The 27,595-nt window shown below is 45.0% G+C and overlaps 1 protein-coding gene across 4 annotated transcripts in view; it reads left to right on the top strand.

Moving 5' to 3' along the window:
* PHF11 (PHD finger protein 11) overlaps positions 1–15,009 on the top strand; it is a 534,242-nt gene extending 519,233 nt beyond the window's left edge. For 3 of the 4 annotated variants that reach the window (XM_086934973.1, XM_086934971.1, XM_086934972.1), the window contains 2 exons: positions 4,560–4,631; positions 8,985–9,779. In XM_086934973.1, the coding sequence (XP_086791099.1) occupies positions 4,560–4,631; positions 8,985–9,073 (161 nt within the window). In that variant the 3' untranslated portion in view covers positions 9,074–9,779. Of the gene's footprint in view, positions 1–4,559; positions 4,632–8,984 lie in introns of all 4 variants that reach the window. The other variant, XM_086934974.1, reaches the window with a different exon arrangement.
* Positions 15,010–27,595: the final 12,586 nt, after the last annotated feature.

The following is a 27,595-nucleotide window of genomic DNA, read 5'->3' as shown; positions in this document are numbered from 1 at the left end:
AGGGCAAGGGCAGGGACCGATGGGTCCCTGTCCTGGGGTGAGTACACCCCCTATCCTGCCACTCTTCAGTGGGAGGGGGGCAGGATCCTAGCTCTGATTTGGTAGGGCTCCCCATCCTCAAGATGGCGGGAGCCTGGAGTTGTGCTTCACCTCGCCTCTCCCACCTGAGGGGTGGGGTTGGCAGAGGCTGGCACACCCTCTTTCCTCACTTAGGGTTCCCCGCCTGTCTTCCTGCCAGAGTGGGGGTCAGAACCGGTGGAGGCCAGTTGCTGAGTGTACAGCATGTGGCCTGGAGAAGCTCACAAAAGGCGGCATGCCTTTGAAGCTTTCCCGGCCCATCCTGTGGAAGGAGGCTTGGCACCTCGTCCCAGGATGTGCATTGTTTCATGCCCCCGAGAGCGGCAAGCCCTCGACCCAGGGGTCCAGAAACATGTCTGGTGGTGGTAGCCACGCAGTCAGGACACTGTGAGTTGGTTAGGTTTCAGGGGGCATCTCCAAGATGCCCTCTGTCGTGCATTTGGCATTAAATGCCACACTGGCATCAGTGCGGGTTTAATGTGATACCAAACTTCTCAGTCTTCAGGGTAGCCATCATGGTGCTGTGGAGTTCGTAATGACAACCTCCCAGCACCATATACTCTTAATGACATCACTGCACTTACAGTGCCCAGGAATGGCCCTGGGTACTGTAGGGGCACAGGGCTCATGCACCTGTGCCCACACCACTGGCAGAGTGCACCCAGCTAGAGGGGTGCCAGGGCAGTATGTTTGTGGACATGGTACACAGGCATGTGTGCCATGTCGACTCTCTGTTTAGTTCTGCACCAAGAAACTCAGCCTGCAATGGCAGTGTGTTTGTGTCAGGGTACATGGCCCCTAAGGGTGGCACAATAAGTGCTGCAGCCCTTAGGGGTCCTCTCTGGTCACAGTGCCCTGGGTACCTAGGGCGCCATTTACCAGGGACTGACATGTGGCCAGAGATGCCAATTGGGTTTAGGCTTCAATGCAGTTTTAGGGAAGGAACACAGGCCCTGGGTACCTGATTGACAGGAATCCAGGGCACACTCAGTCAAAGTACATCAGCAATTCAGCTAAAAGGGGAGGCATACCTTTCAAGAAAGATGGCACTTTCACACAATATGACATTCCAGAGTTTGGAAATTCTGAACAGGAACACAATGAATGAGGCTTGCAGCATTGTAAAAAAGGATGATGTGATTGGGCGTGGGTCATTTTGGAGCTGATACAGCAGGGGCACCATCTTGCAAATAGCCAAGCATTCCAAAATGGACAAGTGATTTTTAAAGGCCCACGTCTCTCTGTAGTTGGTCTAAGTGGGATCTAAGATTTCTGTTTTGCTGTCTGCCGCCTATACAATTGATGGGGCAAGAGAGGATTGGGCCTTGTTAATAGAAAGTCCCGATTATTCCCCCAAGATGCGGAATGCTGAAGGTCCCAGAAGCCCAAGTCTAGCTGCTCAGCAAGAAATATCAGAACATCATCTGTGTGTAGGGCCACACTGTCAATGTTTCACCGGTCCACTCAAAGGCCAGCATTTGGGTATCTATCCTGAGCAATTAAGCCAAGGGCTCAAACACCCAGTCTCCACTGCCGGATGTCCCTCTGCACAGGGAACATGTCTGATGCTGAGGTTCCTATTTTCACCTGTGTTCCCTATGTACAGTAATCAAAACCAGCCAATGAATTTAGCGCCATAATTCATTTTGGTCATAAGGGTGAATAGATATTCCCACCCCACTGAGTCAAAAACCTGCTAGTAGGAGGCATGTGCTCCAGGCAGCCCATCAGCTAGTGCAATAGCATTGTGTAACATCCTAGTGTTATGTTGAGTGGCTCGATGGGGCATGAACCTTAATGTAGGCAATATATTTTAACAATATTTGACATGGCGAAGCACTAAGAAATAAAAGAGCTTGCCACAGTAGTTGGGGCTAGCTTTACTAATAAGAATGTATATCTTCCCAAACTAACCCTGTTTAGCAATATGAGGTTAATGAAAGACTGTGGAAAAATATAGGGCCGATTACGATGTTGGGCGAACTTGCATCCGCCTGACACCATCTCGAAAACAGGACTGACCGACCTCCGGTCGGCGGTTCCAGCCGCCTGTTCGGTCGCATTTCAATGTTTCCATATTGGAGGATGTGTTAGGGTCATAAACCGGCCGTAGTACATGCTCCCATAGGGAAATGGGAGGTGGTGTTAATCCTAAAGTGCCTGCCACAGGATGCAGGAAATAACAGGGGGGACCATAGGTGATCCTCTGCCCTTAACCGGAGGCAGCACACACAAGGGGACCCTGCTAGGGGCCTCCAAACACGCTTTCCGACAGGGTATCAATGTAGGAAAGGCCAGCATGGAAATCCTGCCTGAACCGGTGCATTGTTATCCCAATGGGGAAAAGGTCGCCCTTTGGGATTACGGGCTGGCTTCCGACTGGCTGATGGGCTCCTGAGCCCGTTGGAAGCCGGCCAGAATGACCGCCCGGCTACAATTCCAGTCAGCTAATTCATAATCAGCCAGTCGGAATTTAATCTGACGATGGAGGTCGGAAAGCCATCTTAATAACCCTCATAATGTTTTTAACCTATTTCTTGCAGTTTGCATTCAGCTTTTTGATGACAGTTCTTAGGTCACTGTGCTATATCAGGATTGTAATTCATGAACTGCAACTAATAAAAGGATCTTTGTGACAAAAGTAGTAACCCACTGAGCTATCCACATCAAATATAGTTCTGTTATCTGCATGGTACATATTCTTCCAGCAGGCATATGATGCTCTTGTGCTACTTTATGATGAGTCAAAATTGCCACGGGACAAAACTCTGATCTCTCTCCTGCAGAAATATGTAAAGCTAGAGTTATCTTGACATTTTTGTTGTTGCCTGAAAACTGCTGAGCCCACAAGGAATGCTGCAGCAGGTGCTTTTAAACCCATAAATCATTTCTAAACACAGGGTCCCTGTGCTCCGCTTCAGGTGCGACTGCACCAGTCGTCCTGCCCTAAAGCCAGCCCGGTTTGCTAGACTGTGTAGAGAATGACTACAAAAAAAGATTTGAGAGATCTACAATTAATATTCTACAAGCCTCAAAGCCTTGCCTTTACCAGGGCATCAGCAACATCCCATCACTACGTTTTAGCAGCACTTTACAAATTATGGATCACAGATCAGCATCAAGGGTGCAACTTACTGTACTCTTGGAAGAAAGTAGGTGAATGGGACTAAGTAACACTAACATCCTCTATTTGATGCATAGGTTGGTTGAAGATCACATAACTTGCCTCTTCCATTGAGATGTTTATTAGGATAATCCACAGCCTGTCAAATACAAGGAGCACCCATTAAGTGAGGGCCCCTAAAAATCCTAGGGACAATAGGATCTGTAATACAATTTGTATTGTCCCATAACATTTCCAAACGCTCTACAAGGTTTACAATATGGCATGGGCTGCATTGTATAACAGCCTGTAACATAACCAATTTAAAACCTTCGACTACTCCCTGGATTCCCTACATAATTAATGTGAGGTTGAATGGCAGTTTAATCATGAAGATTCTCTTTTTTTTGTGATTCAGTTTCTGCTTTTCCTGTTAGGATCTTTCTTTTGCAAAACTGAATTAACAATACATCAATGATGTTAGTGATTAGTACAAATAAATGCAGCTAGGCTCTGGCTTTGTGAACTCCCCACTTCAGCAGCCATAGCAGAAGTTATCACTAGGTACAATGGGCTGGACAGACTGGCCTCATTAGGATGTTGATTAATACGTTTTGTAGGCCCCCTTCTGTAGGTTGTCATATGAAGCTAGTATAGTGATTGTGTAAGAATAGTGTCAATTGGCCTGAAATCTAAAAAAGATATAAAGAAAAAGTAAAGTGGAAAGTACAAGAAATAAAGATGTGGTGAAACAAGGGGGAGCAGAAAAAAGAGGGCGAAGAAAGACCAAAAAGGCGATGACAGAAAAGTAGAAAGAAAAAGAACAAAAAAAGAAAGAGAAAAAAACATAAAAGAAAGTAAATAAGAAAAAAAGCAAAACCGAAGAAAAAATCGAGCTAAAAATGGGAGGAGCACAGAAAAGTGGATGAAAAAAACAAACAAAATGAGAGCTAAAAGGGACAAGAAAGAAAAATGAGAAAAAAGAAGAGAAGAAAGACAAGTAAAACATTAAAAAAGATAGAAGAAATAAAGACGAGATAAAAAAATTAAAGGGGTTAATTAAGAAGGAGGTAAGGAAAAGAAAATAAAGCTGAAAGAGAAGAAAAAGGGGGAGAAGAAAGAAAGGTGAAAAAGAAAAATGTAATAGAAGGGAAAAAAATAAGGGTAGAAAAAGTAGAATGAAAGAAAGATGAAAAGAAATATGGAAAGGCCAGGAGAAAACATTAATGAAATGGATGGAGGAAAAGGAAATTGGGAGGAAAGAGCGGGAAATAAAGGAATAAGTTAAGAGAGGGAAATTCATGGAGACAATATATGTTCATGGTTTTATAATAGTATGTGAATGTATACCTATTAATAAGAACTTTTTTATTTTCAGACTGTGAGCAAGCATTTCATGTCCTGAGAGCTACAGGATGTCTTCAAAATATTGCTAGAGAAGTAAAACAAGGTAAGTTTGTCTGGTTCTGTATGATTATTGTTAAACCACCCAAAACTTCTCAATGGTTAAATTATTTGATAGCATATGTACCTGTCCATTCTATTTCAAGTGGTCCTGGTGGGCCAGGGAGATTTAGGTTAGGGTACACAAAAATACTTGGTTCACTTAACAGAAATACAAATATTTCTTGTATGGGTCCCTTACAAACAAAGGTACCTCTCCTATCAGTCATACAGAGCTGTTAGTAATTGTTCTGGACAATTAAAGTGTTATGATGTCACACTTGTAAATGTTGCACGCTATATAAGTGCTAAATAACTTAACATATCTTCACAGAAGTAAGTGAAGATTACAACTTTTGTACCTACTACAAAATTGCGACACCGTAGCTAGTTTTGGGAATTTCTGCTCTAGGATATTATTTTTTCACATTTAAACCTATAAAATCATGTGAACTGGCTGAGTTGATGAGCCCTGTAAACCCACAGTTTTTTCCTTTGTCCCAGTGTCTATATGGCTATTTAAGGATCCTCAATATTTTTCTCCCTCACATATAGACTGTTCAGTCTTATTTGAAACTGATTTTCTGCCTAAGGAAGCAAAAAAGGGAAGAGTAAATTCCTTATAAAAACATCCTCTGCAGTCTAATTACTGGCTAGTTACTATTCTGACTCTCAAGTTTATGCAAAAATGTATACTCCACATCCACTCCACATCCTATGTGAAGAGTAAGTCATGTATTTTTTGGAGATCATATTTAGATGGGGGGTGTACAACAAACAAGATAGTAATTCTTGAAATCTCCTTTTCGGACAAGGGCAGTATCAATAGCATATATCCATGTGACCACAATTAAAGCTGAATGTGCCTTATAGGGGATTACAGTCATGACTTCAATGCACTGTTTCTATTGAAGGCTAATGCAAGCCCTGACAACTACCAGCTTCCCTACAGCTTCCTAGAGTTGGCCAAGATCAGAACAGTGGCATTAAAATTCTCACAGGCCTGAAGTCGGCCTACCCCTCGGATCCCTGCCCGGCTAGAATGTTGGAAGTTGGTGCCGAGATCATTATTAACGAGGTTAATGCTATCATCAAACTGTCTCTTTTGGCTGCCTGCGTACCAGAGGCCTGGAAACAGGCCAAGATGTTGCCTCTGTTAAAAAAGCCGTCCATCGACCCACTTACCGGCCCATCTCCCTGCTACCTAGCTTGGCCAAGGTATGCGAGAAGGTGGTGAACAGACAACTCACGGGGTTTGTAGAGCGAGAGGGCTTGCTGCATCCAGCTCAGTCAGGGTTTAGAGCCTCCCACAGCACCGAGTCTGCCCTGGTGGAGGTTTCGGAGTCAATTAGGGAGTGCCTGGACACTGGCGGGAAAGCAGCGTTAATTTTGCTTGACCAGACGGCAGCGTTCGACACTATCCCCCACTCCCTCCTCCTATCGTGGTTAACAGAGATTGGGGTGTCGGGTGCGGTGTGGGGATGGCTCAGATCCTTATTGGAAGGACGGGTTCAACAAATATGGCTTCCACCGTCCTTTTCTTCTTCCCAGGTAGTGACTACAGGAGTTCCACAGGAGTCCTCCCTTAGCCCCCTACTTTTTAACATCTATGTTACACCTCTGATGTACCTAGTAGAGGAACTTGGGGCGAAGGTCATGGCCTACTCTGATGACACCCAGCTCCTCTTCACTTGGGATAAGAATGTGGACTCGGTCTCCTCTGCGCAACACTGTCTGTCCTCAATTTTTCATTGGCTAGTCGCTGCACAACTCAAGTGCAATGAAGATAAATCCGAGATTCTCCTCTATGGAAAGTTTCCTCCGAACTTTAGAGATACTCTCTGCCCCCCCCACGCCCCCCCCCCCCGAGTTCCCCAGCCCCACTTCTACAGGGAAGCCGGCTAAGAACCCGGGGGGGGGGGTGGTTTGAGGCAAATCTCTCCTTTGCCACACAGATTAAGAAACTTGCAGGACGTGCTTTGGTCTTTTGAAATCTTTGAGAAAATTCCTCCCTCTTCTGCCTAGAAAGGCGAAGGAGTCTGTCATTTGCACCCTTATTCTGTCTCGACTGGACTACGCTAATGTCCTTTATGTGGGTATTCCGGGTTATCTGTTGAAAAAACTCCAGGTGGTCCAGAATGCTGCAGCCAGCCCCCTCCTGGAAATTCCGTCCAGGACTAGAATGAGACCTCACCTGCGCTCTCTGCACTGACTCCCGGTGGTTGAATGGGTTAAATTAAAATCCTTGGTCATGGCCCATCGCGCTCTTCATGGGCTTGGTCCCATTTACTTACAGAAACGCTTCGCTTTCTACACCCAAGCGCGTTATCTGCGCTCACTGTCCCAGCGCCTCGCTCTGGTACCCCGCTTCCAACATCAGAGGCTTGGAGGCAGCTCTTTAGCGCGAAAAACTGCTGGTGCCTGGAACGCTCTTCCTCCCACCCTTATGAATATCCAGGACCCTCTGATCTTCAAGAAGAACTTGAAAACCTATCTCTTTGCCAAACTCTCTGATGGTTGCCTCTCTCTGCTCCGCGCTGGGACACTTACGAGTATCTGTGCGCGATACAAATTAAAATAATATAACACTTTTTCATCTACCCGTCCATTGGCACAACAGAGGAGCAGGGACTTCATATCAACGAGCTATAACATTGAACGTCTCCCATTTGAGTGTAAGAGAAATTGAAATTGCAGATGAATGATAATATACAACTATGTATTGAAAGAAAAAGTACAAGTTCTAACTCATCTGATAGGAACATACAAAACTGCTTTCCACAGTAAAGAAGCATTGGCAGTACCAATAGGTCTGCATGTATGGTAGTTTAAAGCATAACAAGTAAACAACATGGAAATGGATATATATTTGTTAGGAAGCAAATAATTGTAGAATAATATTGTTTAAGATTAAAAGGTCAAGTGACAGTTGAACTTTCAAGCCCGACCTGAACATCCATGTAGGTTAATGACTGCCCATCTGTGCTGCTACCAAAGAAAAACGCCACACATTTTCTAGTCACCCAAGACACTTTATTAGCTTTACAATGTCATGTGTGTTCCCCTAAAAGTTCAAGCTCAGGCAGCTGGATAAATCACCAAAATTATCGCAGCTGTGTGGAAGGCGAGCACTTTTTTTGTGGATGCTCATAACTCCTGCCCAATCAAAGCATGTGCTCCTGGTTCCGAACAAGTGGGCAAAGTCAAAAACCCTCTCTAGTGTTTCTCACATAATTGTCTGGCGACAGCTGTGCTGTCAAGCCAGATCATAAAACATAGTTCTACTGTAATTGAAACTTATGTACATCAGATATGGTCTGGATATGCTCCTTATTTTGACAGAAAAAATAATATCCCCAAAAAACTAAAAAAAAAAAAAAGGATGAATATAAATGAGACAAATACCACTGTTGATAACTATGCTGTAAAAAAAAGTCTGCCTAGATAATCTATGCTGAAAGCAGAGAAAAGAGGATTCCAGCATATCAAAGTCGAATTCTGTATTTTGACTCTGGATGAGATATTAATTGTATTCTGGTTAAACAGTCAAAAGAGCATGATAGCCAAAAATCGTGAGCACTTTTCAATCTATGCAAATTATAGATTTCGATGGCCCTCGTCATCCAATAGACTTAATCCTGACAATGTGCTTGAGCAGGTTTGGAAAATGTGTACATTTATATGGCAAAGTTGTGTCAAGCTCAGCTATGAAATATAGTTGTTTTCCCTTTGATTTCCAATGCTGGAAGTACAGTTGCTCCTGCCTTTTACAGGAGTATTATTTGTGGGGTGCTAGTTACTGTGCACATGTTCACTTTGATAGGCATTTCATACGTATATATTCAGCCATACTGCACCTCACAGCATGCTTAGTAGCTATAGTCCCCTATCCATCTCTGTGTGATGATAATGTGGACAGGCTTCATCTGAAAGTTCACAGGCTGCTTGCCTTTTGCACTGCTCGGTGCTACCTACCGTACAGAACAAGTAAGCATGCTTCCAAATATTCACGTTGATATTTAGGTAAGTTGAAAATAGATGCAGAAACATCATGAACATATCTAATTTTCTAATGAATTCTATCCTTCAAGATAGATATAGCCATGTAAAGTATTTATTGTATTGCTGTTGGGTATGATTACATTTTTTTATATCCTAACATTAATGGCGGGAATGAAATGTTTGTGGAATCATAAAGATTTATTCTAACGAAATGTATTTTACCTTACTAAATGTATTAATGACAGTGGAGTTTCTTTAACTACTTCAACTGTAACTTTTCATAAGAGTTGGTGTCAGGGAGAGGCTGTTACAGTAATGCAATGTGCAGTTTACTACCTATGATTTTTGTTTTAAACAGAAATAAAGGACAAGAAAGAAGCCCTAGAAAGAGAAAAGGCAAACCTGCTCCAAAAAGAGCAAATGTTGGATGAGATACTGGGCAAGTGAAGTTTTGAATACTCTGCTGGAAGCATAGAACAAACATCTTCTGAGTAACAACCAATTGAATTAATGCACCCATCGCTGAAATCAACTTTTCAGGAAGAAATCTGTCGAAATGATTCTTATGTTTTATTTAGAGACTCATTTTTATGTGGTAATGAGGTCACCTGATATGCAGGTCACTTTTATTCCTCATAAATGTTTGCATTTCACACAAGGGGCTGTAAAATGTTTGTAAGATGTTAGTTGGAAGGTATATCCACAGCTAAAAATATATGGCAGACGCTCAGATAATCACCAGTATGAGTTACTCTCCAGGGCTGCATGCTTAAGCCTAACTTCCGAGTCAGGAGCTCTGAAAACACAAATCTGTCACTTTTTAGCTCTCCGTCCTAATAAGGGATCAGCGGCCAGGTTTGGGCCCCGACAGCTTTGAGAGACACCATATTGTCTTGGCAGCTGTTCAGATCAGTTCTATACACTATTGCTGGAAGAGCTCTACATACTGCCAACTGCTTCAGGTCCTCAAATGTATTTGTTGATGGTGCCCCTAGGAATTATTTAGGTTCTTGCTCTAAAGACAGCTCTTTTGTGCAAGGTCAACATTTGCTAGGTTTTCGGTCCAGTCACATTGGGTTTCTTATCCTATTCCACAAGTGCCTGACTAGAAAGGCCCATTTCAAACTTCATATAAATTGTTTCCAAAAATAAATTTTGGAAGGTAATGAAAAATACATATATTGTCTCCTGTATTTCCTTCTAATGTGTATACACCCAAGACCCTAAGTAGGAGAAAAGCTTTTTATTGTGCTCAAAGGAGTAAGATGATTGTAGAGGAATTTATAGAAAATCTAGAAGCCTGGAGAAAAAAAGAGCAGCCAGGATCTTTTAATGTAGGAAACATTTGATCACACAGGGAGACAGGAGCATTTCCCACTTTTAAGAAACCTACAACCACTTCTTTGACTCAAGAACAGTATATCAGGCTATAACAAACTGTCTGACCAAAATCTGAACTCAGCAAGTTTGGTAGGAGGACACACCTATGTATTAGGAATTAGGGTGATTCAAAATCATTTTGATAAGAGAGTTCATCCTAGTAGGATGTAATTCAGAAGGAATAACTGACATGCTTCCATGAAGCTGCCACATCTAAAAAAAAAAAAAGGCAAAAACAGAACTGCACAATGTGCACGTCCATCCGTATCCCTGCATTACATTATGGCCTGCGGGTTCTCGGATTTGGTGGTAAAGGCAGTGTGGTGGTCAAACAAACCAGATGACAAAAGCCTCTGAGCAGGGATGGAAGAAGGGGACATATTCCAACAGCAGCAATTCTGCAAATGTACTGCCCATCCACTCCTCTCTGAAGCAGGAGCGAAACTAAATAGTTAAATAGGGATGATTTTGATTTATATGCATTCTTTATGGTAATCTAATGCATGTGCATTTGGAGAATATACTGACACTAGAGAAAGCAAATTACTAAACATAATGTGTTCTCTATTACTCTTGCAGCACTTCCTGGGGTAGGACGACTACCCTTGTACTATTATTAAAACAGCAAAGTAGGAAAACCTATCTTCATTAAAATTCACAATACAAAAGGCTATGATAATTTAGTAAATATAGCATTAAGGTAGGTCATTTTTAGGTGTCGTACCTAGCGCAGCGCACATTCGCTGCTCTATGGGGAGGCTTCTTGTAATCACTCTTAACTTCTTCTTGTGGGATTGGCCTTTTGCCTGCGGGAGCGAGCAGTGCCTCCTTGTTTATCTTTACATTCCTGCCTCGCGCCTTCCTTCTTCCCTCCCGCCTCCCTTCCCACCCTCCTCTTCGCTCCACGCACCTCCAGCAGCCCCTCTATTGCAAGACTTCCCCGGGGTGGAGGTAGCAGGCAGGCCACCCAGGGGGTATTCTTTATCAGGTAAGGTAGAGAACGAGTGCCTCACGTTTAGCCTCCTCCTCCTCTTGGCGCCCACACCGTGCGCCAGGCTGCCGTGGGAGGTACAGCTGTCTATCATTCATGCCACAGAGGGCGCCATCCGCCCTGATGCCATTCAGAGGAGGCAGTGCGTGTCATTGCGGGCTGGCCTGGCTCCCAGTACCAGAAGCCCCAGCCGCGAACACTGTGCCCGCTCCCATGGGGTGCATTGGGTTCGGCAGTTTGGGAAGGGGTGTTCGTGCAAGATGGCGACTCTACCCTCAGCTGTGCCAGTGATTGAACACGCAGGGCCTCTGTGCCCGCGCTGACTGCACCGCAGCCCGAGGAGGAAAGCGCGTGTGGGCATCATTTACTGTGGTGGGGCCCCACTCCCAGTGGAGCACCTCCACTTTCCCCCAGTGATGGCGTGATCGGAGCCTGGGGGTGACTGAACTTATGGGCATGCCACATGCTTGAGTAGGGTCAATTGTGCGCAGCAGCAGGGTGATTCTGTAGTGGCTCCTCCATCCAGATTGCATCTGCTCCGAGGCGCTTGTGTGATATTAAGCTGTATGTTAGCATCCAGTGCTAATGTTTATAAGGAGCCAGGTGCGATGTCTGCCTGATGGGAAGAGCACCTGGCCTGGGTCAATGATGAGGGCATTGGACGCCTTAGAAGGGTCCCTCTCCATCCCTGTCTGTGCTCTGGTGATCTCGGGATGCAGTTTATAGCTCCTAATCCCACCTGGCCCCCCTTTTCTCTATTGGGGAAGGGAGCGTAGCACGATTATGTAATAATTGTAATGAAAAGCATCGATTTTATGAACGGCGAGCGTGCAGGCGGGCCTGTGCGCTTCTTGGCGCCTCTTCATGAACCTATGGAGTCTGCGGCTGTGCCCCTGTTTAGCCCGTGTTGTGCCTCCTGCTTGTCCCACAGGAGGGGCGGACATTCCCTGGTGGGAGCACCTCTCCAGGATGGGCAGGCGGCTGTTTGGGGTGGATGCTGTGGTGTTGGGAGGGGGCTTGTGTCTCTGGCTGCCGACAATAAATAGGTGTAAACGCCGCTCAAAACTACTGCCTAACAATTATCTCTGTTTAATTTACGTAAATTTATCCCTAGCAGCTCCTGCCAGATGGATGCTACTTGTGGTTTTACCTCATTTGGCGCTGTTCAAGAGATTTTATTGCATATTTGGCCTCCACATGGTTTTTATGTTCTGTGTAATGCAGTAGTATTGACCCAGCGATCTGACGTCAGTAGCCACGTGTGAGGCACCTGGGGGCAGGTACCGCAGTACCAGATCGATGGAGCCTTTGATTATACTTCCGGTCAGCAACCGAGGCCGGGCCAGAGGCTGCCTGACATTCACTGGCTGCTAAAGTCTGGATTCAGGGTGATAAAGGCCCCTGTTATGCACAGCTGGCCTTTGGTCGGGTAGAGTCCTGGGTGAAGCCACACTTGGCACTCCTCCTCTTGAATTATCTCTGGGGCCAGGCTGTAGAGGGCCTTCCTCAGACAGCTTCTACACCCCTGTAGTGGTGGGGCAGAGGCACAACAAGAGCCAAATTTAATGAGGGGCTAAGAAAAAATTCCGGGTGGGGGCTAATTCTTCCAGCAGTAGGAAGTGTGGAGATGCAGGGGCTCTAAGAAGGGGTGAAACAAACGACAAAGCCTCATTAACATGCAAATGGTCTTTTAAAGACCTGTGAAGTACTCTGGTGCGGTTGTGTGTGTGCCCGGTAAGCTGTCTCAGCCCGGGGCTGCCACACACGATGGGGAAGGGGGGGATGAAGCCCTTTGAGCCCAATGTCCGTTGTGCGCCTGGGGTGGGGGAGGAGGGGCGGGGCCTGGGCGCGGGCCCAGGGAGCACACGCTAAGGGCTGGCCCTCTTACAGGAAGTGCAACCTCCCTTCTGTGCATTACAGAGGGATAGGGTTTCTGTTTTCCTTTTTTATATGACTTTTTGTTAAATTGCATCTCTTACCAAACTTCCAAACACCTCTCGCAAAACACTTATAAGGTCCCAGAGGCGAGACCTATTGGCTATGCTAATGCTAGTTAGTTTTGCAGTGGTATAGCATCTATAATTTTGCATCCATAATTACCGTAACTGGAGGGAACCTTGATTCCATTATGTGAAATTGCCAAACCATTAAGAGTTTTCCCCTCTAGAATTTTATCACAAACTCAATTTTCAGCATGACTCGCTATCTTCATATTCCCAAACTTAAAAAAACCGAAAGTGCATTGGGTGATTTGGCTAATTAATCTCAGCCACTGGTAATTATTCAAGCTCACTGGGTTTTTTTTTGTTTGTCCACAAACTCACTCCAGACATGCAATTATTGCACATTTATCCTCAACGCAAGTGTCTGTCATTAGATATACACATATTCCCATCCTCCATTAGATTGTTTCTACATTTTGGGTGATGAGAGCCATTTAAAAAGAAGCATGTTCTAGTTCACATCATGGTAAGCATAACTGCTAATCATTTGATAAGCAGACAAACTGTAGGCTAAGCTTAAGATAAACATAGTTATGTTATTTGGGTCCAAACAGTGCATTTTTTTAAAGCGATTTATTGAATACGTCTTATGTACACATTACCAACCATTGCAATTGTTTTTAATCTACTGCATGTAAAGGGAAATTCAATTTTTGGGGGTCTAGAAACAGAGACTGTGTGGACAGCAACAATGCTAAACTAAATCACTGACAAAATTGGGTTACACATTTATAGGTGAATTTTGTTTAGTACCTTATTCAAACAATGACATTTGTTATTTTTTTTTTTAAATCTTTTTATTGAAACAAAATAGCTCCATCAAAAGACATATCAGGTAGTAGTGAGAAAGCAGTGGTATTCACACATTAGATGAGTATAGTACAGCAGCCATTAATGGGCAAGAAAACAGTCTACCCCAACATGCCCCAACATAATATAACCGGGTCAACTAATCTGCTCCTCCCTCTCCTCCAATCCTCCCCTCCTTGGCCATGACCCACACCCCTACCTCCCTCCTCCCCCTTCCCCCGGTGATGTGATCAGACCCTGCTACCAGCCGAGGCCTCCCAGGGAGAGGTTGTGTCAAAGGTATGTAGTTCGTGGTACCCCTTGGGGGGAACTCCTATGGTGATGCATCCGGGGTATCCATCCAGTCTCCTCTATATACATTTGTTATTTTAGGACCTGTTCATAGAACAGATTTGCCAGATGAAGCCATTAACTCTAACTATGTTTAGTAAAATTACACCAATTTGCTCTATCTCAGTGCTGTGATTTTTAAAGACATAATTTTATCATGTATTTTTATAGGAACAACTTGTCTATCTGGAGTTGTTAAAAAGGAACACGCGTGAAATTGGAAACAATGTGAACTGCTTTGAATATGATTCTTGTCTTATGTCTCCGTGAACCACACCTATGCCAACAACTCTGAAGTGCAGCCTAAATTGATTATTGAATTAATGGTTAATAACTGTGGACTTGAACATAGACTGAATCGTAAACTGCACAACTATTCAAAAATGCAAATATTTAATTTAATCAAACGAAATATCATTAGTGAGCGCAGACATGTAGTAGGCCTTCATAATGAATTTGATGATAGCGTGGGGGCTAACATTTTTTTCCCCATTTCTACATTAGCACTGATATAGGCAAAGGTAGGAATGAAACGTATTAGGGCTTGCTTGTTTGCTATGATAATGTCCAATGTACATATGCCTTATTATCCAGTTCACTCTGTTTGCATTTAGACATTTCTCTATACAGGCTACAGGTTTAGTTATTACTCTTTAGAGGATACAGGTGTATACCCACAATACTAGTGTTTTTGTTTTTACTTTTGCACATAGCTTTATTCAAATATAAATATGTTTTTAAAATACCCCATCATGTCTAATATAGTTATATTTTTATAACCTGGTTGTGGTGACAGTTGGGTTTGTACTGTCCTGTTGATTTTCTTTTTTAAGTGAGAGAATATGTAAAATAAAATACTTTTTATCAAAGAAGTTGTGAAAGTATATTTTCCTGTAAATTACACCAATAGATATATCAAATCTTCATCTTCTATTCTTTCCAAAACATGTAAATATAATGTACATGTAGCAAGGCACACTGTGGAGCATATAGTAACATGTTCATGTTTTCCACTACTTAGGTCATTAATAAAAAAGTTAGATCTTTCTTCATGTTTCTATACATTCTAAGCGAATGCGCCTCTTTTTGTAACAAAGTAACTTGTATTAAGCTGATTGTAACATCTTTTTGCAACAAATATCTAACAGCTTTTTTGATGCATTTAATTTTGCACTTGAGATTCTATTTTTATTCTTCATGTTTGCAAACATGCTCTCTCTTCCATATGCAAGAGTTACAGACCAAGGATTTAAGTGGTTTGTGGGAAAGGTGATGGTGTGATCATATATTATAAGGAACAAAGTAACCTCCGCAGTATATGATAAGGATTGCAAGTCATCTCGGACTTGCAAAATCCTTATACTGTATGGAGAAGGATACTTTATCATACCGAGTTGGTGAGTCGTCACTCTCCCAATCTCGGGCCACTACTGCTAATCAAATGTCAAATTGAAATAATTCAACATCCATAGACAGAAATTTGTTTGTCACATTTCATCCGTTTTAATCCAAATTTTATCCAAAATGACTTCAATGCTTTTTCGTAAACAATGTGAATCCATACTTTAAATGCTGAAGAAATGCCAATACTGGGCTTATCTGTAGCCCATTAGTATTCACATTGAATCCTTGGAAGTTGTACACATGTAAACCCAATGCATTTCGGCATTTGTAGCCCTTTGTCAGAGGTCTGAAATGTGAACACAGCCCATCATACTTAGACATGAATAAAAAAGATATAGGAATTATAAAAATAAAAAAATTTCAATGAGTTCCATGTGTGTCTTTACCCTAAAATATGAAATATATAAAAAATACTCTATGCTTTTAATATGTCCTTCTCTCATCCTGTGACTCTCGCAGATTCAGTTTGACATTTAATTAGCAGTAGCAGCTCAAGTTTGGGAGGGTGATGACCCACCAACGCGGTATGGTAATTCTACGCTTTGTGACCAGGACTGTGCACAAATAGAGCCAGCAGGGTATAACTTTGCCACTGAGCAGTTGATAATAAGAAAACCGGCAAGTAAAGAAATAGAAAATATAGTGTGCATTCCATCACCATTTGAGAATCATAAATTCACTCACTTTAGGGGGCAAACCATTGGGAAGAACAAAGGAAAGTGAAGAATAAGGAGGTTACTTGGGAATCGTTCTGTCATCTCAAGCGCATCAGATTCAAAATAGGAGAAAACAAAGAACATTTTGCTTACAAACATTATTATGTTTTAATGCATTTTATCATGTTTTTATTTTACCATTTACTTTTCAAACAAAAAGTACGAGTTGAACTAATTTTTGTATTATCATAAGGAGGTACCGGTCACAGTAATCACGCGGAAGGTTTATGATTTAAATTGATTTCACTTGAGGGGTCAGAGAAATGATACTTGAAGAAAGCAGTCTACTACGGGCGCAACAAGTTGGGGAGCACCAACTATAAGTCACTCTACCAGATGTAGCGGTTTATATCTTAGATTCTAATCGCACATGGATATCAGAGTGAGTTGATTGTTCTAATAAAGGAGGAGCATGAGTGTACACAGGGAGTTGGTATCAAGGAAGAGGAGTGAAGGGCTATTACTGTTCTAGGCAGAGCAGAAGGTCCAGTCACGACGTGCCCAAACGATACGTCTATACAAAAAGTTATTGTGCTGTTCCTAACGAAAGAAAGGGATTGGTACAGTCAGTGATGCAGGTGAATTATGGTAGGATAGTTAGAAAGTCACCCTGGGAATCCATTTTGTTGGATTTAATGCCCTCACACACCCTTTCAGGTGTCATGCTTCATCATTTGGGCCTGCTCCTCGTTGGGTCGGCGGTGCAATACCCAACGGGTAACACCTCATAGAGGGGCTCTTTAGCGGAGATCTTTTTCCAACTGCCGTATGGATGAAGTGCGGGTATGGGGCCAGAACCAAGTGGTAGACGTGGATGTGGTGGGTTAAAATAAAGCTAGTGGTACCAGAAATACTTTATTCAGAAGGGCCACTGCCTTAGTTAAAAACGATTAGCCTGGAGGAGAGTAATGGAAAATGATGTTTCCAACTCTTATCCAAGGATTATTGTAGTCCGGTCAACATGTTTCTCGCTATAGTGAGTTTGTCTAGCGATTCTTCAGGACCAAGAATGACTAATTAGCAGGTATCTAAAGGTGAAAGAAACTGTCTACACTAATTTATCTAGAGTGTGGTGTATGTATGCTCGTATGGCTACCACACTGATGGGTGGAAGGGATAACAATATTATATTACCCTTCTTCAAGTTGTGATTGTCAGTACCTGTTAGGAAAAGAGGCAAAAGCATATAAAAAAAAACGTTGATAGAAAAGTGCATCATTGACTGTAATACTTGTGCGCTTTGCATGCCAGTGGGAGTCAGGCGTGTCACAACACCATTGCACAAGTGTATCGGGCACTCTCAGATGTGGAAATTCAGTGAGAGTGACATGTGAAGATATAAAAACTGTAGATTAGAAAATACCAATATGGTATTCCTCATCTACGGCTATTCAAAACTCACCTAGCGTTAAAAACAATCAGACAACGACAGTATCCAGCGGGTAAAACTTCAGGGAGATCTTCCACCATAAGGCTAAATATAGGGAAACATCTTAATGACTTCTAATTATACACATTGATTGGATAATGATTACAATCTGGTGTCGGAAGTGTATTCATCAGACCTGTGTCAGAGTTAAACTTTATAATTGGACATAACTAAGGATAAAAAACATAATAAATGTTTACAGCATATTAAGACTCAAAAGTCAGTAGTAACTATGCCCTTGGTTCTCATGATGTATGTTAGCCACTCGTGTGAGGTTGTGGTATTGTGAGACTGGAGCCTCTATATAGTACCAGTAGACTGAAGGGATAGTATATGGCTTGTGCCCACTCTCATGCCTCAATATGAGGATGTGTTTATCAGAATGGTTGGGTCTTGCATGGCAGAATCTGGGATGGGAAGCTGTATAGGCCTATGCAATCGTAATACCGGTGTAAGATAACATTACAATCGTAACACCGGTGTAAAAATAACATTGCTGGCGGTCCCACCGAGGTTCCTCTTTACGTGGTCATTAAGATGGTGTCAAAGTCATGAGAGAAGCCGCTATTCATCGCGGATGGGAAGCTGTATAGGTATATGCAATCGTAATACCGGTGTAAAATAACATTACAATAGTAACAGCGGTGTGAAAATAATAACATTGCAGGCGGCCCCACCAAGGTTCCTCTTTACGAGGTCATTTAGACGGTGTCAAAGTAATGGGAGAAGCCGCTATTCATCGCGGTTGATAGAGTAGGTTGCTCTCTTGTTTGTGAATAGTAGGCAGCTCCAGGTTACTCAGGGTACCTGTGTCAGTGCTGATCTCTCAGCATAAAAACATGCCTTGCAAGTTGTGTGGAGCAGACTGGGAGAGTCTTGTATAGCCTAAGCGTGTGTGCAAGCCAGTCGGTTAGAGTCACTGGCATTATGTTAAATGTCCTACTGGCTCAAACGGGACAGTGCGAAAATGAAGCCTCTGGTGTGCTGATTTGTTAGTAGCTCTTCTGATTATGGTGCGGGGAGCATCTAATTATGGTCTCGGTACCGAAAGCTTGTCTGATTATGGTGCGAGAAGCACCTTGTTTTGGTCTCGATACTGAAAGCTTAGCGCTATAGTGTCCACAGACTCTACTCGCTCATTCCGTTTGTAGAACCCTTCGTGTCCCTGATAAATACAGTGTCCGCGGTTTATGTCTGACCAAACCTAACAGTGGTGACAAAACGTAATGACGTTATTTGGTAACATTCGTAACCTGGTTTAACTGTGTTCTAGAAATCACTGAGTCTAACCCTCCATAAAGCGACGGCCAAACGTGAAAGTTGAGCTCCACTTACTTGGTATTTCCTGAGCTTCGCATTTAGCACCTACCCATCGCCGCTGGAACCGGGTGGATGGAGTTCGTGCTACGAGTTCCGGTTTTAAGAATTGCGCAACACACACCTGATTGGTTCACTGCGGTGGGGGCCATCTTGTAATGTCTAATACGGCGAGAAGTCCGTAGTTTAAGGGTTCACAGGCCTTGTGATTTATATTCACGCAAATTTAATAAAGGATGGCTCAAATTCAGTGATTTAAATATGAATCCCCTAAATTCCCCATAATGAATTTAGCGACAATGTTGGAGAATAAAGAAATAATAATAATAATATTTATTAAATATGGTGATCAATGTTAGGTGTCTGGTATTGCCAAATTAGTGTTTCAAAATAGGAAGGCTTGTTTTATCAAGGGCTATTTAGGGCAGAGCTACCACATATAGATACGCATGTAATTGGTGTTAATATGCAGTAATGCTTCGGCCATATTGGAATGGTAGATTCATGTAGTGATTGTCATGCGCGTGCCATGTACCGGAGGTGATAGATATCACCACGCTTTCTCTTACTCTATCTTTGTCTTTCATTATATTTAGGGGTGACGTCAGTTTTGTGTATTGCAGTAGATAACAATCCAGTGAAGTTGTTTAGAGGCTGGTCCAAGGTATGTCTTCATTAAGACCATTACTGTCACAAAATAGTCTATGAATCCAACGCTGTTCTTTGTAGAGCAGCCCTTCTTTGGATATATGTTGACATGCTTCTAAGATAAGCCATTGGAGGGAGTCTGGGGTATGGTTTGTTTCCAGGAAGTGCTTGCACATCTTAGTGTTGCTTTTCTTGCATCTGAAGTTACTGCGGTGTTCAGATATTCTGGTCTTTATGTTGCGCGTTGTCATGCCTATGTAGTATAAGTTACACTGGCATATTATCAAGTAGATACAGTTTGTGCTGTTACAGTTTGTGTGGCCTCTCATTTCCCACTTAAAAGATTCAGATAGGGTGATACTTTTGTATTTCTTAGTGAATGGGCATGCCGCACAACTGCCACAAGGGTAGTGCCCAGTTACTGGTGGCAAGTTCCATGGCCCCATACCCGCACTTCATCCATACGGCAGTTGGAAAAAGCATTAAATCCAACAAAATGGATTCCCGAGGTGACTTTCTGACTACCCTACCATAATTCACCTGCATCACTGACTGTACCAATCCCTTTCTTTCGTTAGGAACAGCACAATAAGTTTTTGTATAGATGTACACAGGGAGCACATATATTTTTGTTAGGAAAGGTAATCCCATTTGAAATTCATGTTCGAGGCATATGAGCTGCAGATCGTACACTTTTGCAATAGATCGCCACCTGGTGTTGGGCTCGGATGATTGCAGGTTGTTGTCTTCTTGGAAGAAGTCTTTGTAGTCACGAGATAGGTGACTCCTCCCTTGGACAATACTGCGCATAGTCACCGACTCCATCCTCAGATTGTTTTTTTCCGCCACTGGGTTCGGATGAAAGTTTTCCTCTCCGGCTAGAAAATACTTTTTCAGTAACTTCGAAGCGCGAAACTTTATACAAACATTTTCGACATCGAATAGACTTTTCGACATCACCAGCTACATTCCAGTGCGTCGACGCTGGCCGTTGGGCCTATCGGCGCCGTACGGCCTACGCCTCGTGGACAGAACTCCATTCAAGAGATGCCCGGTATGTCGAGCAAAATTCCCTCATTGCGACCATCACGAGGTCTGCAACCTCTGTTTATCGCCGGAACACGACCAGTCGACTTGCACAGCTTGTGCATCCTTCCGATCGAAGAAAACCATTCGGGATCGGAGGGCACGTTGACACGAGATGAGGAGATCAGCGTCAGCACCGGAGGCCATCTTCGAGGAGGAGATCATCGAAGAGGACGTCTCCGAGGACGAGGCTCCACTTGTCGCCGAGGAAGACTCGCCTGATCTCCAGATCATATCGGGAGCAGAGGACTCAGACGACTCGATTGCATCTCGGCAACCTGTGAGTACTCTTGCCCCTGCACAACATACACTACCCAAGCCAAAGGCAACGGTCAGCACTCCGCCCATGGGGCCCAGTCGAGACCGAAATATCCCCTCAGACGCCCCGCCTTCGGGCTCGGCTGCGAGGAAAAAGACTACGCCTTCCGGAGCCTCGGCACCGACGTAACCACATGTGCCAATTCCACCTCCTCCATTGGTACCAAAGCACATACATCCTTCGACACCGAAGGACTCTTCGACAACGAAGGACTCTTCGACACCGAAGCCAAAACGCCCTTCGGTGCCCAAAGACAAAGATCCTTCGGCACCCAAACCAAAAGATGCATCGGTGCCGAAGACCGTACCGGATCCGAAAGCTTCAACTCCAAAACCTTCCGGTTCCAAAAATAAAGATGAAAAGCCAGAGTCCGGCGCCGCAGGGCCAACGAGACCTGTCTCCACTCCAAAATCTCCAACCTCGGTACCAAAGACTCCAAGGCCTGATACAGAGACACCTAAACCCTCTAACAAGCCTACCAAGCCGAAACCACCTTCGGCACCGAAACATTTGCCACAGGACTCAATAACGCCTCCTACAGCAAAAAACACAAAACAACCCCTATTGGCACCGAAAAAATAGACGCTGAAGAAGATTGTAGAGGAGGAATAACTGTTTAGACCAGATCCTAAACAAAGAAAAGTCCATAACAATCCAAAAACTGGACATGTGGAAGCAATTCCTTACAAGAAGAGACCAGCAGACACACCACTTCTACCTGTGGTTCCTGCCTCTCCTTCGCCTTCTTCCTCTCCTATCCCTCCGTACATTGAACCTACAGTTTCTCCTGTTCAATCTTCTGCATCATCACACCACATTGACGAAGAGTATGATCTAGGTGGGGGGAATGACGTACCAGAGCCACATGCATACCCTTTAGATCAAGATGTCAATCCAGAATATCCTAAAGATGACAATATATATATGGTTTCCCACCACACAATGTGCCCGACATTCCTGATCCTCAGTCCTACCCAACAAAACCTTCCCCTCTAGAAGATAGTATTGGGTTTAATAATCTATTAAATAGAGCTGCCCTTTACCATGGGGTTTCAATGCACTCTGATGCCATTGATGAGTATTTTTTTACTGGATACATTTGAGCAGGCACAAAGGTCTACGCAAATACTACCCATGATCAAAGGAGTCATTAAACATGCTCCAGAAATATTTAAAGACCCGGTACGATGTAGGGTATTAAATCCAAGAATAGAAAAGAAATATAGACCAGCACCATCTGATCCAGTCTATATTAAGGGACATCTGCCACTAGACTCTTTAGTAGTGTCTAATGCACGGAAAAGAGCCAATTCCCAGACTTCTGGTGACACGCCCCCGCCTGACAAAGAATCTAAAGTTATTGATACGTCAGGAAAACGTATTTCTGCGCAGGCAACAAACATATGGCGCATAGCAAATACACAAGCCCTACTCTCACGTTATGACAGGGCTCACTACGACCAATTAGAAAAACTAATGGAGCACCTCCCAGATCAATACAAAGATCAGGCAACAGAGCTCATACAAGAAGGCAAATTTATATCCAATGCCTCAATTAAATGTGCACTAGATGTAGCTGACACAGCATCCAGAGCAGTCAATACTAGTGTTATACTCAGACGACATGCGTGATTACGCATTTCAGGTTTTAAAACAGAGGTACAGACTACCATCTTGAACCAGCCCTTCAATCAAAACCAATTGTTCGGGCCGGAAGTAGACAAAACACTAGAAAAGATTAAAAAAGACACAGACACAGCTAAGTCTATGGGTGCATTACAATCCACACAGACTAGAAGTTCTTTTCGCCGCTCCTTTTATAGAGGAGGCTCTAAGCAAACCGGCACAGATACATCATCTTTTAAAACGCACACACAGACCTCCTCTAACAAAGGCTACTTTAGAGGAGGATACAGAGGCAATAATAACAAGGGAAGAGGTAGAGGTAATAACAACAACCGCTCCTCTTCCACTCCCAAACAGTGACTTCCCTCTGCTTCCCCTACAGCTGTGGGGGCCAGATTATCACAGTTCCTACCTGTCTGGAATTCAATCACAACAGACAGGTGGGTAAGACAGATTATCCAACATGGCTACTGCCTAGAACTCACAGCAACCCCCCCCCCCCCAAACATACCACCCAGGTAAGTCCAATGTCCACAGAACATAGGACTCTGCTTCAACAGGAAGTTCTAGCACTTCTACAAAAGGATGCTATTCAAGTAGTTCCTTTAGAGGAACGGGGAACAGGAGTTTACTCCCTGTACTTCCTAATTCCCAAGAAGGACTGGACACTACGACCAATTCTCAACCTCAGGCCCCTCAACCATTACATACAATCAGATCATTTTCACATGATCACTCTGCAACAAGCGCTCCCACTACTACAACAGGGAGATCTTCTTTCAACACTAGACCCAAAGGACGCCTACTTTCATGTTCCTATACATCCTGGTCACAGGAAGTATCTAAGGTTTGTCCTACAAGGACAGCACTATCAGTTCAAAGTCCTTCCATTCGGGGTCACAACAGCACCACGAGTGTTCACAAAGTGCTTAGCAGTAGTAGCAGCACATCTCAGAAGACAACAGATACATGTCTTTCCTTACCTCGACGATTGGCTCATAAAAGCAAAATCATTCAACCAGTGTGTCCAACACACAAAGCAAACAATTCAGACATTGCACGACTTAGGGTTTACAATAAACTACACCAAGACGCACCTGGAGCCTTTCACGTTCATCAGTATCCAGGAGATACCATAGATACATCTACAGCTCTAGCGTATCCCAGTCCAGCCAGGATACAAACCATTCAAACCTTAGTCTCCATTTTTCAACACAAGCAGCCTCTCCAAGCCAGAGTATTCATGAGACTAATAGGCATGATGGCGTCTTGCATCTTCATAGTTCCACATGCAAGACTGCAAATGCGACCATTACAAGAATGTCTAGCACAGCAGTGGAATCAGGCTCACGGTCAGCTCACAGACCTGGTGTTGGCAGACAGCCGTACATATCGCTCTCTGGAATGGTGGAACACCAAAAACTTGACAAAGGGACGGTCGTTCCTAGAACCTGTTCCACAGATAGTGCTCACGACAGACGCATCACATCTCTTACACTATACCACACAAAGGCCAATGGAACAACCTACAAAAACAGTTCCATATCAACCATCTAGAGATGCTAGCAATTTTCCTAGCACTCAAAACGTTTCAAGTACAAGTACAAGTTTCGCTTCCTTGTAGACCACTAACAGTCGGGGAGCCAGGAGATCCACGTAGGCGGAGTAGAATTCCACCGGGAGCCCGTCGAGGCCCGGGGTCGTGTTTCTCGCCATCCCTTTTATGGCGCTACGGATTTCCCCAATCTCTATGTCTGTGCCCAAGGCCTTCGCTATTTCAGGTTCCAGTGCGGGAATCTCTAAGGATTGTAAGTAGTCATCGATCAGGGCAGAATCACGGGTCAGTCTACTACGGTACAGCCTTTCATAGTATCTCAAATAGCAATCAAGTATCTCTGGTTGGGTATGCACCTCAGTTCCCTCCGCGGTGCGCATGGACACCGTCGGGGTGGTCCGTCTCATGGGGTTGGCCAGCCAGGCTAGGAGTGCGCCCGACTTGTCCCCTTCTGTGAGCGATCTGGTGACATAGGCCTTATAATCAAAACACCGGAATCGTTCGACCTCCGCCGCCACCGCCAACGCCTCTCTCGCTGCAGCAGTACGTTCCTGAAGTTCTGGGTGGCCGGGGCGGCGAAGCTCCATCTCGCGGAGCTTCCGGTCTGCGTTGGCCAGGTCATCGAGGATGACTCGTCGCATTCCCACTTTTTTGGATATACAATAGCCCCTGACCACCACTTTAAAAGCATCCCACTCTGAGGCTCTCGACCCAGCTCTGCCCCCATTTGTCGCAAAATAGTCAGTAATTGTATCCTCTAGGTCTGCCTTGAAGACTACATCCTCCAATATCTCGGGGCGCAGTTTCCAAGTGGGTACGCTAGGGACCCCCGGAAACCATCTGAAATCCACTAACAGGGGGTTGTGATCAGAGATGGTCCTAGCCAAGTATTCAGATCTCACAGTCGCGGACACCAGTTCCGTCGACCCCAGAAACCCATCCAGTCTCACATGCAGTTCGTGCATACCAGAAAAGTATGAATAATCCCTAGCATAGGGGTGCTGCGCTCGCCAAATGTCTGTCAGCCCCCATTGAGCCTGCCATTCCTTCCTGCCTTTAGCTATCCGTCGAACTGGGGAATCTGGGAGGGGGGGGTGTGAACGATCGATGTCAACATCCACCACCGAGTTAAAATCTCCTCCCATCAGGAGGGTCCCCGACAGGAAATGGGCCAAGGAGCCCGACAACTCGGTCAGGAAGGCGAGTTGGTCCACGTTAGGCGCATAAATGCAACAAATATTCAGAGCTCTACCCCCCCAATGTGCCAGAAAGTGCCACGTATCGTCCCTCCGGATCCACCACAGATTTGGAAACCTGTAGGGGTATCCCAGCTTTATCCAAATCAACACCCCTCTCGCGTAAGCTGAATATGTGGTATAGTAAACCTGCCCTCTCCATCTACGCTGTAGCGCTACCCCTTCCGCCTTAGTAAGATGTGTCTCCTGTAGGAACGCTATCTGCACCCCTCTACGCACCAGATAAGTGTGAATTTTGTGCCGTCTGGACATAGTGTGAAGGCCTCGCACATTCCAAGTGACACATTTTAAATTAGTGATCTCAACCATTGTCCCAAATTGTCACATCCAGGTTCCCCCAGCAATGCTCAGTCATGGATCGTTCAATAGTCGATTCAACACCAATGGCGGCCTCCCCCCCAAAAACAACAGAACTTCCCCCTGAAACAAACCCCCTCCTACCCACCCCAGAATAGGACCCAAATAGCACCATCCAGTTCCCATCCAAACCGTACCCTCAGTAAACTCCCCTTTCCCAACTAATCCTACGGTAGCCACCGTAGGTGTGCCTTAAGGGCCGAGCGTGGGTCGGGCGCCAGCAATGGGTCACCGAGTCTCAGGCTACCGAGACTAGACCGAGCACCAGATCATGAGTATCAGGCGTAACAAGGCCCCCCAATCCCTCCGGTGATTCATGGTCCAGCAACAACTCCTATAACCCCTTCACCCCCCGCCACATTCCCCCGCCCAAATGGAGTCAGCTCACCCGAGTTCATCCCTGCCCATCCAGCAAGCCCTCTGCCGAGTCCGGAGTAACCACAGGTAAATTCACACTATCAGTCTCCGAATCCTCAGTTTCCGAATGGACCCCCTCTCCGCCAGGTTCCGAATCTTCGACGATGGGTCCGCCCTGGGAACCAGATAAGTTGGAAACCATTTCCAACACTCCTCGCCGCTCGGCCATAGTCTCTATCGTCGAGGGCTTGCCCGGTTTACCGCGGCGGCTCCGAAGTCTTTTGGATCTCTGTTGCTGTCCAGTCTCCGACGTCGCCTGGAAGGAGGAACCGAAGCCATTTTACCAGCCCTGTACAGTTCAAGCCAATTGCAAACGTCCTCCGGAGTTTCAAAAAATTTGGTCGTATCATCAAGGATGATGCGGAGTCTCGCTGGAAAGAGCAGGGAGTACTGTATACCCTCGCTCCGCAGTTCACGTTTGACCGCTAGAAAGGAGGTCCGCTTACGCTGGGTCTCATAAGTATAGTCCGGGAAAATGTTCACTTGACTGTTCTCCACCTGGTATGGGCCGTTGTGTCTGGCGGCATTGAGGAGAAGATCCCTGTCCCGGAAATGCAATAGTCGCGCCACCACCGGGCGCGGGGAACGGCCTTGTTGAGGAGGTCTGGCCGGTACCCTGTGTGCTCGTTCCAGGGTATAGGAGGACAGACCCTCCGGTGCCACCACAGTCCGGAGCCAAGATTCTAGATAGGTCACCATGTCGCCATTTTCAATTTTCTCCGGTAGGCTCACCACACGAATATTGTTCCTCCTATTACGCCCTTCAGCGTCCTCCGCCCGTCTCTCCAAGTCACCGATCCGGGTCAGGGTATCCTTCATCGCAGCGGCCAGAGTCTTTTGCGCCGGTTCTAGGACCTTCACCGAGCTCTCTACCTCTTTGACTCTGTCCGAGAGCTTACCGTGGTCCGCTCTGAGGAGGCCCAAGCTCGTCGCAACTTGGGCGATGTCTTGTTGTAGGGCCGATCGTGTATCTGCGATCGCCTCCAGGATTCTATCGAATTGCTGCTGTAGGTGAGGGCCTCCAGACCTCTCCGGGTCATGTCGATCATCCTTATCCGGAGCCTCCGTGTCCGGGGCGGCTGGAGTGGTCCCTTTAGGTCCTCTTGGTTTCCCCATGGTGGACGTGCTCTGCAGTATGAGGCTCGGCAGACGACCCGCCAAAAATGGGCGTCGGCTGCTGATCTTCCGGTGATCGGCCGCGGTGGCACGGGCCTTCAATCGTTCCCAGCGCAGTGGCGCAGAGTTCTGCCACTACCCAGATCTCTCGGGATCAACCACAGCCGAGCCCCCGGAGGCCACTAGGGGGGAAGTGGGGGCGATCACCG

The sequence above is a fragment of the Lissotriton vulgaris genome, chromosome 8 (assembly GCF_964263255.1).
Source record: "Lissotriton vulgaris chromosome 8, aLisVul1.2, whole genome shotgun sequence".
Taxonomy (NCBI): Eukaryota; Metazoa; Chordata; class Amphibia; order Caudata; family Salamandridae; genus Lissotriton; species Lissotriton vulgaris.
Note: the sequence above shows the minus strand (reverse complement) of the source record. Positions and strands in the feature narration are given on the sequence as shown.